The sequence below is a fragment of the Leopardus geoffroyi genome, chromosome D1 (assembly GCF_018350155.1).
Source record: "Leopardus geoffroyi isolate Oge1 chromosome D1, O.geoffroyi_Oge1_pat1.0, whole genome shotgun sequence".
Classification (NCBI taxonomy): domain Eukaryota; kingdom Metazoa; phylum Chordata; class Mammalia; order Carnivora; family Felidae; genus Leopardus; species Leopardus geoffroyi.
The window spans coordinates 28998199-29015120 of NC_059329.1; the positions used below are offsets into that span (position 1 = coordinate 28998199).

Below are 16922 nucleotides of genomic sequence, written 5' to 3' on the forward strand. Positions count from 1 at the left end.
AGATTCAGCTGGGTTTAGGAGGGAGACAGAACATGGAAGACTGAGGTGTGATGGTGCTGGAAGAGGTGGAGAAGGGAACAAGGAATCTCCCTGTCAGAGGTCTGGAGGAAAAGGCCAAAGATGATGTAGGATGGTACACAGAGGGCACACTAAAGACAATCCCCAGACTCCTCATGCCCATTCCCCAGATCTCCTCTGGAGGCACGTGGGGGCAAGGTGTGCTTCTTGGCACACCCTAATAAAGGAGTGGAGAAGGCCGGTAGAGGCAGGAGGGTGTTGGTGTGGGGTGAGCAGGGGCTCTGAGGCTCTGCCCACAGGTACCGGTGGGGTGCACAGTGGATGGGGCAATCATCAAAGGGTGGAGGCTGAGAGTCATTGGCTGGTGCTGCCTGTAGTTGTAGAAAATCCAGTTTGAAGAGCCAACCTGATATGTATATTTATTCTGGAGGAATGGCCATTAGCAAAAGAAAATATAGATTTGTCCTCATGGCTTCCAGGGGCCACTGAGGTAAGCTGGAGTCCTGGCTGCTCTGAGGGGGGCTGAGGCATTGCCTGAGGAAAAAATCCAGAGCCCAGATGTTGCCTTAACTGGAATATTTTGCCATTTTCATTTGCAATGACAAGATTCCTATCAGTTGTCCCTATTCCTGATACTTAACTCTTAATGAAACTAATTTGTGTCACTACAATTTCACAGATAAAATGTGAGAAATCTGTTTTTCTCTCTGCAGCCCCCCCCCCCCCATCCTTTCTGGCATTGTATGCACTCTCTGTCCCTCTCCCCTGCCAGTTCCAGTAATCCAGGCGTTTATATGGCTCATTAAGCGCATCACACTCTCTGCAGTGCTGGATGTAATCAAGTTCAGTATCTTCCCTCTTTACTCTTTAAAGACAGGGGGATGGGGCCTCTCTGGCTCAGTACTCAGTGGAGGCAAAGTGGGTTGACAAGTTGAGAGAAGTGAGTGGCTTCCTGGAGGGGCAGAGCTGGGGCCAGCAGGCTGAGCTTGGCCATCTCTCTGCTGCTGCAGGCCTGGCAAGACTTCAAGGTGCCAGCCCTCCAGGTGGGCCTGCAAATAGCTGCATCCACTCAATAAAACTTACTTATATTTAGAGCAGGTTGCTTTTCCATTAAAAAAGCATTTTGATTGCTGCCATTTCCAAGGTTGTGAATGATAAGTTTTGGAGACCTGCCTTTAATACTATTTCCCCATTGTTTCTTAACTTTAGAACACTTAGCTGGCAGTTAGCTGAGAGTCCATCTTGTTCTGTTCTTACATTTCAGAGACAACCAGAGAACAGAGAGCATCAGTTTGTCTGAACCAGGGTCGGGACCAGAACTCTGTTTTTCTTGTTCCTGGTCTCTCAATGTTCTGTGGTCTTTCTAGTACCTGCCATTGCCCCACACTAAGAAACTTCCAGGCAGTCTAAAATGCCACTGTGAGTTGTACTCTGCCCGCCTGACCTATCTCATCAGTGTGGCTTTTGAAGGGCAGCAGCTGGTGTGGAGGGAAGAATCACCTCATGTGGGTGCCATCCACTGATCTGTCTCTGTGCGTCGCCCACCCACCTATGTTGGCTCTCACAGTCTGCCCCATCGTGTCCTGCCTCACCCCACTCCCCAACCTACTGTCTCACAAGCTTTGTCTTATGTGTTCTTTTGAAACTGCTTTCATCCCATTTTCCCTTGTTCTTTGCATGCAGGTAGGAAATAGATAAAGGTATGTTTGTGTGAGAGCCCTGTTCTGAGTATGTGTTGTGATGGGGTCACAGTGCAGAGTCAAAAGGGTCTCCAAAAACAATCCTACATTCTTTGAGGCCAAACACCGCTGCATGCCTGAGAATGTGGAGGCGTGTGTATTTGGGAAGTATGAGTATACGGGTTGTAAATGTAAAAAATGTCTTTTAAAAGAATGCAATCAAAAATTTTTTTGAATTTAAAAAAAATTTTTTTTTAATTTTTTTTTTTTAACGTTTATTCATTTTTGAGACAGAGAGAGACAGAGCATGAACGGGGGAGGGGCAGAGAGAGAGGGAGACACAGAATCGGAAGCAGGCTCCAGGCTCTGAGCCATCAGCCCAGAGCCTGACGCGGGGCTCGAACTCACGGACCGCGAGATCATGACCTGGCTGAAGTCGGACGCTTAACCGACTGCGCCACCCAGGCGCCCCTGAATTTTTAAAATTATTTTAAGGAACCCTCATGCACTGTTGGGGGGATGCAAACGGGGTGCAATCACTGTGAAAATCAGTATGGAGGTTCCTCAAAAAATTAAAAATAGAATTACCATATGATCTGGTAATTCCACTATTGGGTATGTACCCAAAGAAAATGAAAACACTTTTTCAAAAAGATATATGCACCCTTATGTTTACTGAAAAATGGGATCAGATTTAGATGGATGAGTGGAGATGCTGGTATAGGTAACAGACACACATAGGCTAATTGTTGATATGGGTTTCTAGCTGGAAAGTCGTCTACCAATGTCCATGATGAATTGCCAAGTATGGTGAGTTGTATCAAAGCAGTAAAAAGAGTTCAGATACTAGAACAAGAGTACATAGGCTTTAATCTCAGCTCAAACATTTGTAAGATAGTATGAGTAAGTAAGCTGCCTAATCTCTCAGTTTCATCTTCTGTAAAATCAGGATAAATATAGTACTTAATTCCTAGAGTCATTAAATGAGATAAAACATGTAGAACAGGGGTGCCTGGGTGGCTCAGTCAGTTAAGCATCTGACTCTTGATCTTGGTTCAGATCATGATCTCACCGTTCATGAGTTCAAGCCCCATGTCAGGCTCTGTGCTGATGGCAAGCATGGAGCCTGCTTGGGATTCTCTCTCTCCCTCTCTCTGCCCACCTCCACTCCCTCACTCTCTTGCTGTCAAAAAAAAAAAAAAAAAAAAAAAAAACTAAAAAAAAAAACCTATTTAGAACACTTAGTTTAGTGGCTCTGCACATAGTAAATCGTTGGTAACACTAATTAGACACAATTATGGGAATACTGAGGCCTAGAAGGAACACCCATGGCCCGCAGAAAGGGCTAGTCAGCTGGACAATGTCACTCTGATCTTGTGTCAAGTTATTTCCACTCAGGCATAGTGTCAGATAATTACAGGACATATTTTCTAAAATGCTTTCACTGAGGAGAAAAATAAGTTACATGGAGATTGACTTTCCCAGAGCCCTTCAGCTGGTGAGCAGCAGAGCCTGGCCTCAGACAGGCTCTGAGACTACTGACCTATTGCATTTTTCTACATTTCATTCCTGAACAGCTGAATTTCTGCTGCTGGCATCATCAATGCAACCATCCAATCTCTGTTTATCCATTCATCAACAAGACTTTCTTTACCCACAAATGTGTATGGAGCTCTGTGCTAGGTTCTAAGGATCAAACCAGACATTGTCCCTACATTTATGGAGTATACAGGCTAAAAGGGAGGGAAGATTTTAATCAAACTACATAAATGAAGCAGAAGTAAAATTGCAACTAGCAAGTGAAGTCTACAGAGAAAAGGATTGTAGCCATGGCACAGCCCTGTGTCGTCATCACTGAGAACAGCACTTGACTTGTGGCAGATACTGGCAAATACTTACTGGACGAATGCTAGGGAAAGCACTGTGGTGAGAGCAACCTCCAGAAGCATTGTATGAGAAAGTGTGCAATGGAGCACTGACCTACTCAGGGAAGACTTCCTCAGGAAGGGATCTAGGTGAGTGAGTACTAACCAGGTGAAGCAGGCTGGGAGGATCCTGGGGATTAGTACTGCTGTAGTAAAGGGCACAAGAGACTTCAGAAGAAAGGAACATACAGTCCAGTTGAGCAACAATATTGGCAGCCATACCAAGGGAAGCAGTGAGAAGATGGGCTGTGTCACAAAGTGTTGAAAAATACTTTTGTTTCATATTGTTCAGCTGTTTCATATTGTTATGCCTCCATGATGAACATTGTCTTATTGACAATTCCCAATGACAGTCAGCAGGCCTGGAAACATCATCCCAGTTTTAGCTTTGTAAACTGAGGCCTGTAGACTTTGTGTGTTGTCTAAGTCACACATCTAAACATAGCATCTGTGGGGCTTTCTGTCTATAAGATGTTATACAGTCCTCCCACCAGCTTTCTAAAGGAAGGTACTGATAGCACATCTGAGGAAAGTAAGATAAGCAAGGTTAAGTAGCTGTCAGGTGGCCTGCCGAATTGGGAGATGGAAGCTAGGTCTTCTCTATGGAATGCATTGTATCTCCCTACATTCATATGTTGAAGACCTAACCCCCTAATGTGTATTTGGAGATGGATCCTATAAGGAAGTAATTAAAGTTAACTGAGGTTATAATGTTAGAGCCCTAATTCAATAGCATTAGTGCCCTAGTAAGAAGGCATATGAGAGAGTCCTCTCTTTCTCCCTCACCCCCTCCATTGCCATCTCTGCCTGTATCTCTCCACACACCACACACACTCAGAAAAAAGGCCATGTGAGGACAAAGTGGTCATCTATAAGCCAGGAAGGGAGCCTTCATCAAAACCAGATGATAGGTCTTACTGGCTTATCTTGGGCTCCTGGCCTCCAGAACTGGGAGGAAATACATTTATATTGTTTACGATATTTTGTTATGGCAGCCCTGGCATGGTGATACAGTCTTAAGATACATTGCTGTTATCTGCTATGACACATCTCTTTCATTAGTGGTTGGGAGGTGCAAGAACCTAGATTATTCAGTTGTCAGTCCTAGGTTCCCTCTCTTGGTCATATTCATTACCCCTCATGACCTTTCTGAGGGGGTCATGGTAGGATGAGGAGCAGAGCATCACACCCATCCCACCATTTCCCCTCTGTTTAATCAAGACCAAGACGTGGACATTCATAGACATTAAAGTGTGGGCAGTGCTGGTGGCCTGTAATTGTCCTAGATCCAGAGCTATAAAAAGTGACAGTTACAGAGCTGATTCCAGTACTGAAAAATTTAAATGTCACCACTTTCTTTGTGATTGAGATTGAGCATAGGGAAATAGGGCTGTAAGGCTATTGCCTCTGGAAGCACAGATGAGCACGTACTGCTGCATCGTTGTGAGTGTGTGCATGTGTTCATTGAATGCTATTTACCCAGGATCTGAAGGAGCATCCACTTCTGGGTTTCATCCAGTACCTACTCACTGGTATGTGTACCTCAGTGTTAATTAACCTCATTGGTCTTCCTTTTACTCGTCTTTAAAATGGACTTAGTAACCTATGTTGCACAGTACTGGCTAACATAATGCATAGAAACCAGTAAATATTTGGTAAATGGTAAATATTATTACTATTATTATGAATAATGACCTCCAAATATTTCTATTTTAAAATGAAGTTTATAGAATTAAATCATTTTCCCCTTTTGCCTTGATCTAAAAGAATAAAATATTCATAGTAGGGTGACTTCCCCATGGAGATAATCATTTGATAATCCATTTGGTCTCTTGGTTGCATTCCTCTTGGTGCTGCTATGTGCAGAAATAGCAGAATATTCATTTATTTTATAGGCCACCAAGTCAAAGTGTATTGATTTTGGGGGGAACTTCTTCCCCAAAAATGTATAATAATGTGAGTGTTTATGTGAAAGCCATCATATTCTACATGCTTGTTACCTAAATTGTGCAAACCAAACTCCCTGAAATCTATCTACTAAGGGTAAATAAGTCAGGGAGGTCGAGCAGGCAAGCCTATCTTTAAAGTAGGCTTATATTCAAAAGCATAGGCATTCAGGCAGGCAGAGGAAGGAAGGAACATGCTGTACCCACCTGCCACTGCTGATGAGGGGCTTATTTCTAAGACACACACAGCACAATGCACACACAATGCAGAGAGAAAACAAAAGACATAGATCACACATTTCAGATGGTTGGTGGACAAAGTTCAGTTAATGTCAGTGCTGAAAGCTTGTTCAGGGTCTGAGGTACACATGGAAAGATGAATACCTTTTCATCCCACTCACCTGTAACCAAATCTCAGCGAATAAACAAATACATACACACACGAAATATCACAACAACCTGGCCCTGGCCCATGGTGTGAAATGCTACACACAGAGATGGACACAACAATGTGGGAAGGCTGGATGAGAGAGAAATGAGGGCTTCTAAGGGAGCCAGCCAGGATTCTGGAGACCTCTCCATTTATATGGGAGGAAAAGACCTTCAGGAAAGGTTTTGATGCTCCAGCTTTGGACAGAGCAGCCATCGTGATGAAGACACAGACTACTGCTCTGTCCACTCAGTGAGTGAGAACATGACATGACAATCGATATGAGAATCATGATGGCTGCAGTTGACTTAGTTCAAATCCATAAATATAACCCCCAGAATTATAGACTCTTACTATATAAGGTATCTTAAAATTATATCTAACTTACCCCCTCAGACCTTTAGATACTACAATCAAACTGTTCCCTGGTTCTATGTTCTTTATGGCAACCACCATTCAACTTGGTTCAGAATTGGGTTTACTCCTTTTGTGAGGTGCAAACCTTGCCTTTCAGTAGACCATGAAATATTAATTACCTTGCAAACATCACTGTTCATGCTTAGGAGAATGACAGGGAGAAGCATTTCATATCTAAGGGTGGTGGGTTAAATAAACAGTATGGATGAACATAGGCCAAGAAAATCCAGCCTTTCTCCCTCTACATGCCCCGATCCCACTGCACCCAGGCTTCCTGCACTCACCATACAGTGTGATGCTGGCATTGGTGTTCCCAAGCTTGTTTGTGGCCACACAAGTATAGTTCCCATAATCCTTTTCTGAAACATTGAAGAAAGTCAGAGTGGATATGTGGCCTTTGTTCTCAATCCTCACGCCGTCCAGGCCGGTGGCTAGCCTGCAATAAGAGAAGGTATTGCTGGTCTGGTTCTACAGATAGAGTGAAACAGCAAACAGAGAAGCAGGGGAAAGTGATAGATACCAGAGATAAATCTTATAAGGAGGCTCCCCTCCTCACAGACACCTTTCCTCTAACTGACCCAGTGTCTCTAATTCAAAACATAAGTACCACAGCCTCCACAGGAGGAAAAAAGAGAGAATATTCATGCTTCAAAGGTGAAATTTACTGGTGTTTAGTCATTGATGGCTGCCATGTCTACAACTAATCTCTGTTTGTGAAATGAGGTCAATTCATTTTCCCACTTTCCAGCTTCCTCTATTTTTTCATTCCTGGTTCTAAAAGGAGACACTGTTATAAAGGGGACTAACGCATTTTGGTTTTGCCATATCGTTCTCCTTTACTTTATCATTCTCTTTCCATGTGGGGAATGATCCATTGGTTCTGCATCAGATATGCCCTATTTCCATTTTCAGGGTACCTGGTATCTTCCTTGAACCACTGGAATTCAGCCATAGGCACTGCAGAGGCTTCACAACTCAAGATACCCTTCTGACCAACAGAAACACCAGTGTTCTTGGCTTTTGAGATATAGGGAGGGTCTGTGGAAGGAAAATGCAGAGTGATTTCATGAAACAGATGAAAGGGAAATTTAGTCACCTGTTATGCAAATGGATTTCTTGTGACACCCTACCTTCCCAGTTAAATAACCCTTTATTTTAGGAAAATAATTCTTGCTGAAAGATATTGCATTTACCCCAGCATCTTCTTAAGGCTTGAAATCAATTCAAAATAAACAATTCTCCCCATTAGCTAAAAGTTCTGACAGGCACAGGTAGACTCCAGGGGCAAAATGGCAATGGGGACACTCATGGTGCAAAACAATCTGAGAAAGTATTTTCCTGTTGGAAACAATTTGGAACTATCAGAAAATGACACTGTCATGACCATCTTGTTCTCTTAATACCTATATTATTTTTTACTCTGAAACTTCCTGACAATGGGTCAACTCACAGTTTACAGTGATTTTTACTTTCCGCACATCAGGTGCGGCAACATCATTCAAGGCGCTGCATTCATACTCCCCAGACTGGTCACGTTTGATGTCAGAGATTTCCAGGTATTCATCCTCACTCACAAAGCCCTGGCCTTCTGGGAGGAAAGAAAGAGACAGAAACAATCAAGAAACTGTGAAACCAGGGACAGAACCATATTCATATCTTGAGCTTGTAAGGAAAGGAATACAAAAAGCTGTAATAATGGGTTTTGAACATTGAGTCAAAGATTATAAGACACCATGTTGACCAAATAGTATGGCATTTGAAGAAAGAAATTCTCTGCTTGAGTCTTGCGTCAATGTGTTTTTGTCCAAGTCACTTTAACTTTTTAGACCATTTGAAAAGAAGAGGCTTTCATTGTTTTTCCTATATGATTATTATGAGGATTAACTAAGAGAATACACGTGAAATGCCCAACACACTAGTAAACTTTGATATTTTAAAGAGAATTGTTATGATTAATAACATAATAAAAATGTAAGGATAACTTTAGGGTATGTTAGTGTGGGCATCTTAATTTTTTATTCTGTAGAAATTCCCTTGGAGACAGAGCACAAAATACTAACTACTTATAGAACAAATAAGCAAAATAAATTAATATTTTAATATAAACAGATGTAAAGCAGTTGATTTGTTTTCAAATTGTACTAGAGAAGAAAAATTGGAGAAAGAGTGAATACAGAAGTACTCTGTGACTGTTTTGCAGGATGTGCTCAATAAATGTTTGCCAACATAAAATAACAGTGGTGGCCTCAAATGATGGATCCAGAGTTACTGGAATAGCCTTATGGATTTAATACCTGACTTTGTGGGACATTCTGGAGGCTTTATTCCTAGGCACTTGTGAAGATTGGAATTCATGATACAAAATATTGTGGGTTTGTAAAATGTATATTGTTTGCAGCCATTACATGTCTTACAAAAATCTGGTCCCTCTGTCTTGTCCCTTATTCCCATCCCTGTGGTTCAGCACAAATAGAACAGACCCTCTGCCTTGAAATTCAAATGTTTTCAGTTCTGTCAAAGCACTAGGCTCCCATGAAAACCCAGCCAACACAAAGGCCAGGGAGGAAGTACAGCCATTTGCATTTCTTTTCTGCCTGTTGCCTGATTCATTTTTGTGCTCCAGACATTAGAGTGAAAACAGTTTTAGGAAGATAACAACTCATTATAATTTTCCTCAAACACACATATAAACATATTCCTATCCAATGGATGCTCCATCAACTAAGTTTAGGTCCACTATGGATGTGAAACAGCAGGAAGTTGAGGGGTAGGGTGATGGGCAGTGGGTAGAGAGACAGGTGCTTTAACAACCTGATTTTGATTCAAGTCTAAGCCTTGGGGAGTTTTCCCCCACCCTGCCCATTTCCCCAGACCACTTGCTTTTCACCTCATGTGGCCTTCATTGCCTCCTCTTCCCACCCTAAGTCCCAAACACCCAGGCTCTTCCATTAGTTACCAAGTATATCCCAAGAAGGTGTGGGGCCCCTGGCAAAATATTTTTCAAGGGGACCTTCTATATGTAAACAATTGCAGTCACCAATTCTGGTAGCCCAATATCATGTAATTACATGAAAGAAATGTTGGCCTTCCAGCAGGAGCAATCCTTTGCCACCCTCCTAGAACCAGGAACTGTTGATTGGGTCCTAGTACAAGCCCACAGGCATAAGTGTGGGAATCTTGGGGAATCTAGTTGAACCCACATGAAGAATGGCTGAGGGTAGAGGTTGGAAACGCACCCTGAATGGGAGAAATAGGGTCGTAGGGCCCTATTTACCAGGATCCCAAGGTAGTGGTGCTGGTCACAAGCCCTGTACCACAGCAGACATTTGGTCATTCACGCTAATTCATATACTAATTCCTCAAGATTTATTGGAGGGATATAAACATCTTCCCATCTTTTTTTCCCCCTTATTTCTCTTAGGGTTAACAGAATCTCACAGTTGAAGAAGATTCTGAGATCACTTATCTCAGGAAGTCTATAAAGACAAAAATTGCCTCACTTATTGAAATTATGTTGGTGGACCAATCTAAGTATTTTAAAGGATCAAACAACAATGATATCACACCAAAACAACTTCCCAAATGCACTGTACCTTTTCTGCAGTGAATAAATATGGCAGAATTGAAAGTCTGCCTTGGTACTACTAACAGGCCATTATTTTTTCAAAATGTGCTGCGGTGCATTTACCACAAGTAATTAAACTCCACTTCATTTGACCAAAGGAGCCACCTGCAGTAGGGCCTGGCAGGAGCCTCAGGCAAGGTTACTGACCTGCTTGCCTTGGAGAGAATGAGATAGATCTATATCATGCTACACAGTATACACCAGACAGAGCTGTCTTAAAGTCCCTGATAAGGCAAGTTTATGGATGCCAGTCAACTTAGAAGTGTTGGTTTGTGCAAAGGGAAGGGATAACCAACCTCAAAGAAGGTGGAGGTCAATGTGCTGGGGCCCTGAGTAATTCTCTGCATTTGTATGAGTAGGGCAGATTCTGGATTCTTCATGAAGCAATTACAGGGCAACACAACCACCCTTTGGAATGCGGGGATGTATTTTCACTATCTGTAATGGTATTTTTATGGAACAATTATATGACAGCAAAAAAAGGAAGAAGGAAGAGAGTGTTTTGTGCAAAATAGGGATCGTTACGATAATACTACCTCATTAAGTGATAAAATGAATTTTGTCAAGTTTGTACCATAAAGTAAGTGCTTCTCAGATTTTAATTTGCATATAAATTCCTCTGGGATCTAAAAAATATAGAGATTCTGATTCAATAGGTCTAGAGCAGGGCCTGGGACTCTGCATTTCTAACAGATGCCTGAGTATCTCCATGCTGCAGGTCTGGGACCCACACAGTGAGCAGTGAAGCTATAAGGCACCACCACGTGCTGTTCTCAGCTCTCTTTTGTCACACATTTCTAACTGGCTGGGTCTGTGAAGTGGCCATTTGGTCAACAGAGCTTACTGAATGCCCCTCAGTAAGGGGATTCTTGTGGAGTCTGCATCTCAAAAGACACCCTCTTGGGGGTATAGCGCTCAGTAAGGTGCACTGAAGCCGGGCATCTGGACCCCTGAAGCGAACTGTTCACTGAGTGTTTATGATCTTACTACAAAGTGTTCATTCTCTTGAACGGATTTCTTTGCTAAGAAATGGAAAGAGGATGTTGAAATCCCTCCCCATCTCAAGCCCACTGAAGGTGATTGAGATGTTATTTTTGTTACTGCTTTGAATACTAGGTGAACAAATCTAGGTTGCTAAATGCCTAGAGACCTAGGAAACTGCAGGGTTTAATGCTTTCCCTGCCCTCTCCAGTTCTGGTTGCAATAGAAAATCCTGATTCCATGCTGCAGAGAAAAGGGCAGAAGGCAACACATGTTTTAATCCTCTTTGCTGGCTGCCAAGAAGACAAACTGCTGATGTGGAAGCAGAGGAAGGGAACTGGGCAGGGAGAAACACCTGAGGGAGGAACAAGAGAGGAAGGAGGAGAAGGAGGAAGGAAAGAAAGGTAGAGGGGGTGCAAGCAAGATGGCCCAGGTGCCACAGGAAAGATTCTGAAGACACTTTCAAAAGGGATTAAAGAAAAAAAAAAACTAAAGGACTAAAGCCTAAAGGGCTACAATATTTTCTCTGACAAAATGCATGAAAATGAGAGTTCCAAATCTGCTTCACAGTTTTGCTTTATGGTGAGATGTCTCTTAATAAGCCAGTAACCCAAAAGCATTATCAACCTGCTCTATGCATTCAGGCATCCCAATATAACATGATTGGGAGGAAAAGTAAGTGAATTCTAAGCCATTGGCAGAAATATATTTTTTTAATGGATTATTTCTGGGATGTCTGGGTGGCTCAGTTGGTTAAGCATCCGACTTCAGCTCAGGTCATGATCTCATGGTTCATGGGTTCGAACATCGGGCTATGTGCTGAAAGCTCAGAGCCTGGAGCCTGCTTCGGATTCTGTGTCTCTTTCTCTCTCTACCCCTACCATACTCATGGTCTGTCTCTCTTTCTCTCTGAAAAATAAATAAATATTTTTTTTAAAAAAAATTTTAAAAATGGGCTATTTCTTTCCTTAGATGAGTACTTTTAAGAAAGTCGATACACTGTATTAGTGAGATTAAGATCTTCAAGAATACAAATGGGGCCATTTATCATGGGATGTGGGAGGTCCCTGGACTAGGGCCCCTTAGATGCAAGGCATGTGTCTGGGGACAGAGTAAGCAAGCCCCGTGGTTCTGTGGGCACAAGGGTGCTTCTTCTACAAAGACGCGTATTCTGACTTAACACAGTCACAGAAGGCAAAGAACAAACAGTGTCCATCTTAGAAACGGAGGGGCAGACCAAGAAACTGCTTCAGGGAAGGATCCTTGGCATGATCTGCTTTCCCTGACATCACCTGCAGTTATCTTACATGTACCGTGAGAGAAGGGCTGGGTTAGACACTGTATGTGGGGTGGAGATGATGTAGAAGACAAGGTCCTTGACCCTGGGCAGTCTATAATCTCATGAGCCCACAACTGGAGCACTGTATATTTTTCTGTCCCTCAGCTCAGTTTTCAGTGTTCTTAATCATTTTTAGATCCCTCTCGTAAGGTGCAGTGGGTCAGAAAGATTTATTAGAGCTGGAAGAAACTTAAACATCATCCTCATCTCTGAGGAGACCAAATGGGAAATCCAGAGTAAAATCTGGAAGGATTCTGACCTTGTTCCTCTTCTTTCTTTTTCCCTTCACATCCTGTCCTCCCATGCCAGCTGTACCTCAGTCACCATTCCTATGCCTAATCATTCCTTCTTTTCCTCACACAACTCTTTAGAATTTCAGTTGGAAACACCATGGAGGATCAAAGATTTTAGCCTTCCATTTTTTGGATTATTGTCCCTGACAGAATATCTTTCCCCATTCTGTGCAAATATCCCCAAGTATGATTTCAGAGGGAAGTCTATTCCGTTGCCATACTATTCACACCATCCAAAACAAGCATCCTCATATTGAGGCAAACTCTGCCTGGCTTCTCCCTTTGAAATAATTAAAAAGTCCCCTTCTGGGTGCCCCAACCCCAGTGTCCCTCCTCATATGCCGCTGAAAGCTGACGCTCTATCCAGGGAAACTGCTTTGTGAGGTTAAATGTCAGCATCTGTCACAGCTTTTGCCAAGAGATCTGTCAGGAGATGGCTCACAGTGGCACATGCTTAGGGGCAGGTGTCTTAGAGGAAATTAATACGAGGAGATGAGAAGGGGGAGGAGGGCTAAGAATTTAAGGAGGTATTGACACAGAGAAAATGGCATCATGAAGAGAACAGCCAGAGGAGGGAAAGAGGACTCAGATGGCTGAGAAAGGAAGAGAAGAAAGAGAAAGAGGGAGAGAAGGAAGCCATTGGGAGTGGGAATTGTGTAGACACCCCAGGGTCTATCTGGCTCACATGGTAGGATTTCTCGAAAAGCAAGAACAGACATTTCCCTGTTCCCTCAGCAAGAAGGGCTATTATAGATGTTCCTTATTCATACTAAACTTGGAAAGTTGGAATCCTAAGTCCAGATGCTTGTGTGAATGCTTCTGACCTATTTAGGCCTCACCTAGGCTTTTTGATCTATATTAGACAATAGCTTCTTGTCCATTCACCAAAACTAGGTATCCATTCAAGTTAGCAAGCAACTGAGATTTTGCTCCTATAAGGAGCGCTTAGTATATCAAACAAGGTGTGGGTTGGCTGGCTTGTTGTATATTTTCTGGAACTCCTACCCTAGAGGTCTGGAGCAAGATAAGGTCAAGGAAAAGAACTGTCTGGAGTAGTTCCCTCCCAGTGGCTTCTGTGCCCTTGAGGTATGTAGGGCAAGGTAGATATCAGAAGTGCATGTGATGATATGTGCCACAATCTTGTCACTCATCCATTTCTCTCTCCAGGATCCTGGCCAGTAGAACATAATCACATAAAGTGAGCCACAAGCAGATCAAAATACCAGCTTTACTGCTGTCAGGCTGGCCTACAATCTGGGCTTGGCATCCAAGACTGACATAGGTTCTTGCCTTTCTCCCTATGAACTAAAGGTGTCTGGACTACTGCAGTAGGAGTACTTGCCTTTGGTATTCAGCTACAGGCCCAATGCTGGACCTGGGAATAAGGGCTGTATTGGAATAGAGAATCAAGTGTAAGGAGAACCCTTTGATCCAAGCAGAGGTAGATTAAGAAGGTGATGGAGAATCAGATGTGCTGCCTCACTTCTAGATAATGGACTTATCCCTGCTTGACAAGGTCCAAGGGCTGCTGAGCAAATAACTTTAACAGTGACATTAGTCACCCATCATCCATGGAGACAAAGAGTGGCCAGTTTAGAAGAGGGGTTTATTCCTCTTAGGAAGTACAGGGGGAACTGTCTTCTGGAAACCTATAAGCTGGAGAGTAGGTTTCTTCACCCTCCTTAGGGATTTCCTGGCCTCATTCTCAAATCACATACCTCTCAACACAAGAGCCTCCTCTTGAATGACAGAAGCATTAGAAACATGCTTGAGTGGGAACTGGAGTAAAATCTCAGCACTTGGTACAATTTGGCTCATGGGACCTCAGTCTTGTATTGCCTGCACTTGCTTCTGATAAGGTAGGTGTTCCATTTCTAAATTGCGAACACACTGAGATGAGATTACACCTTCCACTCCCTTGAGCTGTATATGCATCTCATGTAGGATGAACACACAGTATCTATTCATTCTACATCCAATTGCCAAAGGTTTGGAAACTGAACCCTCACCAAATTATCTCTCTCCACTTAATCTCTCTCTCTGCCAGGCCTGCTCCACCATCTCTGTGTTCCCTGACACTCTGACTCTCTTTAGAATGCTGCTGACAATAAGCAACTCTGAGCTACCCCTCCTTAATTAAACCAGGGAGTATGGACAGCAGTATATTCCGTCCTCACTTGCTCCCAACTCCCAGATACATCCCTTTGTTGCATTGGAGTTAATGAAAAGTATGATAAACCCATGGTTTCATTTTCCCTTAATTAATACAAGAAATTGAATGTGCTAAAGTCATTTTGTTTTGGAGACTGAGCCTCTGGGTCAATGTCTCACTTGCTGGTGATGACAGAAGCTCTTTGTCTTGGGCTCAGACAACCTTTCTCAGACTGTGGCCACCAGGACCTTGCCTGAGGGAAGGGTGATGTGCTCCTCTCCAAGACTGCCTTGCTGGCTGCCTTCCCTGAGGCTGACAGGAAGTTGGCTATTGACAAGATCAATGTGTGACTGGGAAAGTCAGCTGAGCTTCTAGTGGGGGAAAGAGTACATTAATAATGCTCTGGGGAACTGGGGGCTCAAAGGAATTGCCTGGCAGTGGTGAGTTTCCTAAATTTTTCCCTTTTTCTGATGGAACACCTGGGATGACACAAGAAGAGAAGGGCTCAAATGACTCATCTGATAGGACTATCCAGAAAGATAAATTCTGGTACATGGGCACTTTATCAGAAGGAAGAAAGCCAAATACAGGGGATATGAAGAGTTTTGTCTGGTATGTGGGGACAGGAGAATACAGTGTCAAGAAACCTTTTTGCAATGAGGTCTAGGAGGGAGGGCCTAGAGGTCTTGTCCCAGGTGGCACATAGCATCAACCAAGGAGCACTATGAAAACATACTTTTGTGCCCATGCTTACAGATTGGCTGAACTGTGCCATCACTGGCATCCTCTAAACACTGTCCAGGGGACCCTGACATACAACAAGGGACTACATCCCTAGTTGGTAGACTGGGAGGCTCCTGTGGCCTTTATCTACCAAGTTCCAGTTCTACTTATATGCTCCCAGCCTTCTTCTGCTGAGAATGCACTCAAGACCTAGCAGTCTATAAGGCTCTGCATACTCAGAGTGTGCTCAGGCCTTCTGTTGACTGTCCACTGGCCTCCATGAGAGACATACGGTTGGAATGCCAGCAAGTGAGTCTGGCAAATGGGACCTTGCCACACTGCAAGGTACTGGCAGCCAGGGTTGGGCCTGACAGTGTCGAATGCCCTTCATCAGCCCAAAATGGATGGGAATGCCCAGATCTACTAACACAAAGAATCAAGGCAAGAGTTGCTCCTGTCGAAAGTACAGTGAAAACATGTGGTTAGTTTGGTTTTACTTGTGTCTCTTTTCTGAGATTGGTTCATTAGCCACAAGGAGAACCAGGACATGAGAGTTTTATAATCTAAATGATACTGTTGACCCAGAGGGAGTAGTCTTGAGTGAATGATATGGAAAGAGTCAGGATACTGGCAAAGATGTGGCCCATAGCCTTGCAATGGAAGTCCAGAGTGCATGACAGATAAAGAAGAGAGGAGTTGAACACACACACACGCGCACACACACACACACACAGGCACACACACACACGCGCACACACACACACACACACACACACACACACACAGTGAGAGAGGAAGACAGAGAACATGATACAGAATGCAAAACTCCGGGATTTCCCATAGAGGCAGACAATTGACTGAGGGCAGAAGCTTAAATCCATTTGGAGAACAAAGCAGACTATTTAATTAAAGAAGTAGCTAACATTTATATTCTACAAAGTATCCAAATGTAGACAGATATAAACAGTTCAAACCAAAAAGACATAGAGGTTGAAGAAAACAAAATCATTGCTTTTATTTATTTATTTATTTATTTATTTATTTTTTCAACGTTTATTTATTTTTGGGACAGAGAGAGACAGAGCATGAACGGGGGAGGGGCAGAGAGAGAGGGAGACACAGAATCGGAAACAGGCTCCAGGCTCTGAGCCATCAGCCCAGAGCCCGACGCGGGGCTCGAACTCACGGACCGCAAGATCGTGACCTGGCTGAAGTCGGACGCTTAACCGACTGCGCCACCCAGGCGCCCCAAAATCATTGCTTTTAGAAAGCACAGCCGAAACAGCTAAGTTATTGACAAAACATTAAGGGCATTTGAAAAGTTTTTCTTTATTACAGGGTTTCTTCTTTCATTACCATTATTTGCACTCTGAACCAACAAGGGTATTTCATTA

General features: G+C 43.2%; 1 protein-coding gene across 10 annotated transcripts in view; it reads right to left on the reverse strand.

Annotated features, from left to right (window-relative positions):
• Positions 1 to 16922, reverse strand: part of OPCML (opioid binding protein/cell adhesion molecule like) — a 1064335-nt gene that overhangs the window by 10960 nt on the left and 1036453 nt on the right. For 5 of the 10 annotated variants that reach the window (XM_045483507.1, XM_045483514.1, XM_045483513.1 and 2 more), the window contains 4 exons: positions 7866 to 8003; positions 7333 to 7453; positions 6700 to 6851; positions 5776 to 5802 (listed from right to left, as the gene is read on the reverse strand). In XM_045483507.1, the coding sequence (XP_045339463.1) occupies positions 5776 to 5802; positions 6700 to 6851; positions 7333 to 7453; positions 7866 to 8003 (438 nt within the window). The remainder of the gene's footprint in view (positions 1 to 5775; positions 5803 to 6699; positions 6852 to 7332; positions 7454 to 7865; positions 8004 to 16922) is intronic. The other 5 variants (XM_045483510.1, XM_045483505.1, XM_045483511.1 and 2 more) reach the window with 3 other exon arrangements.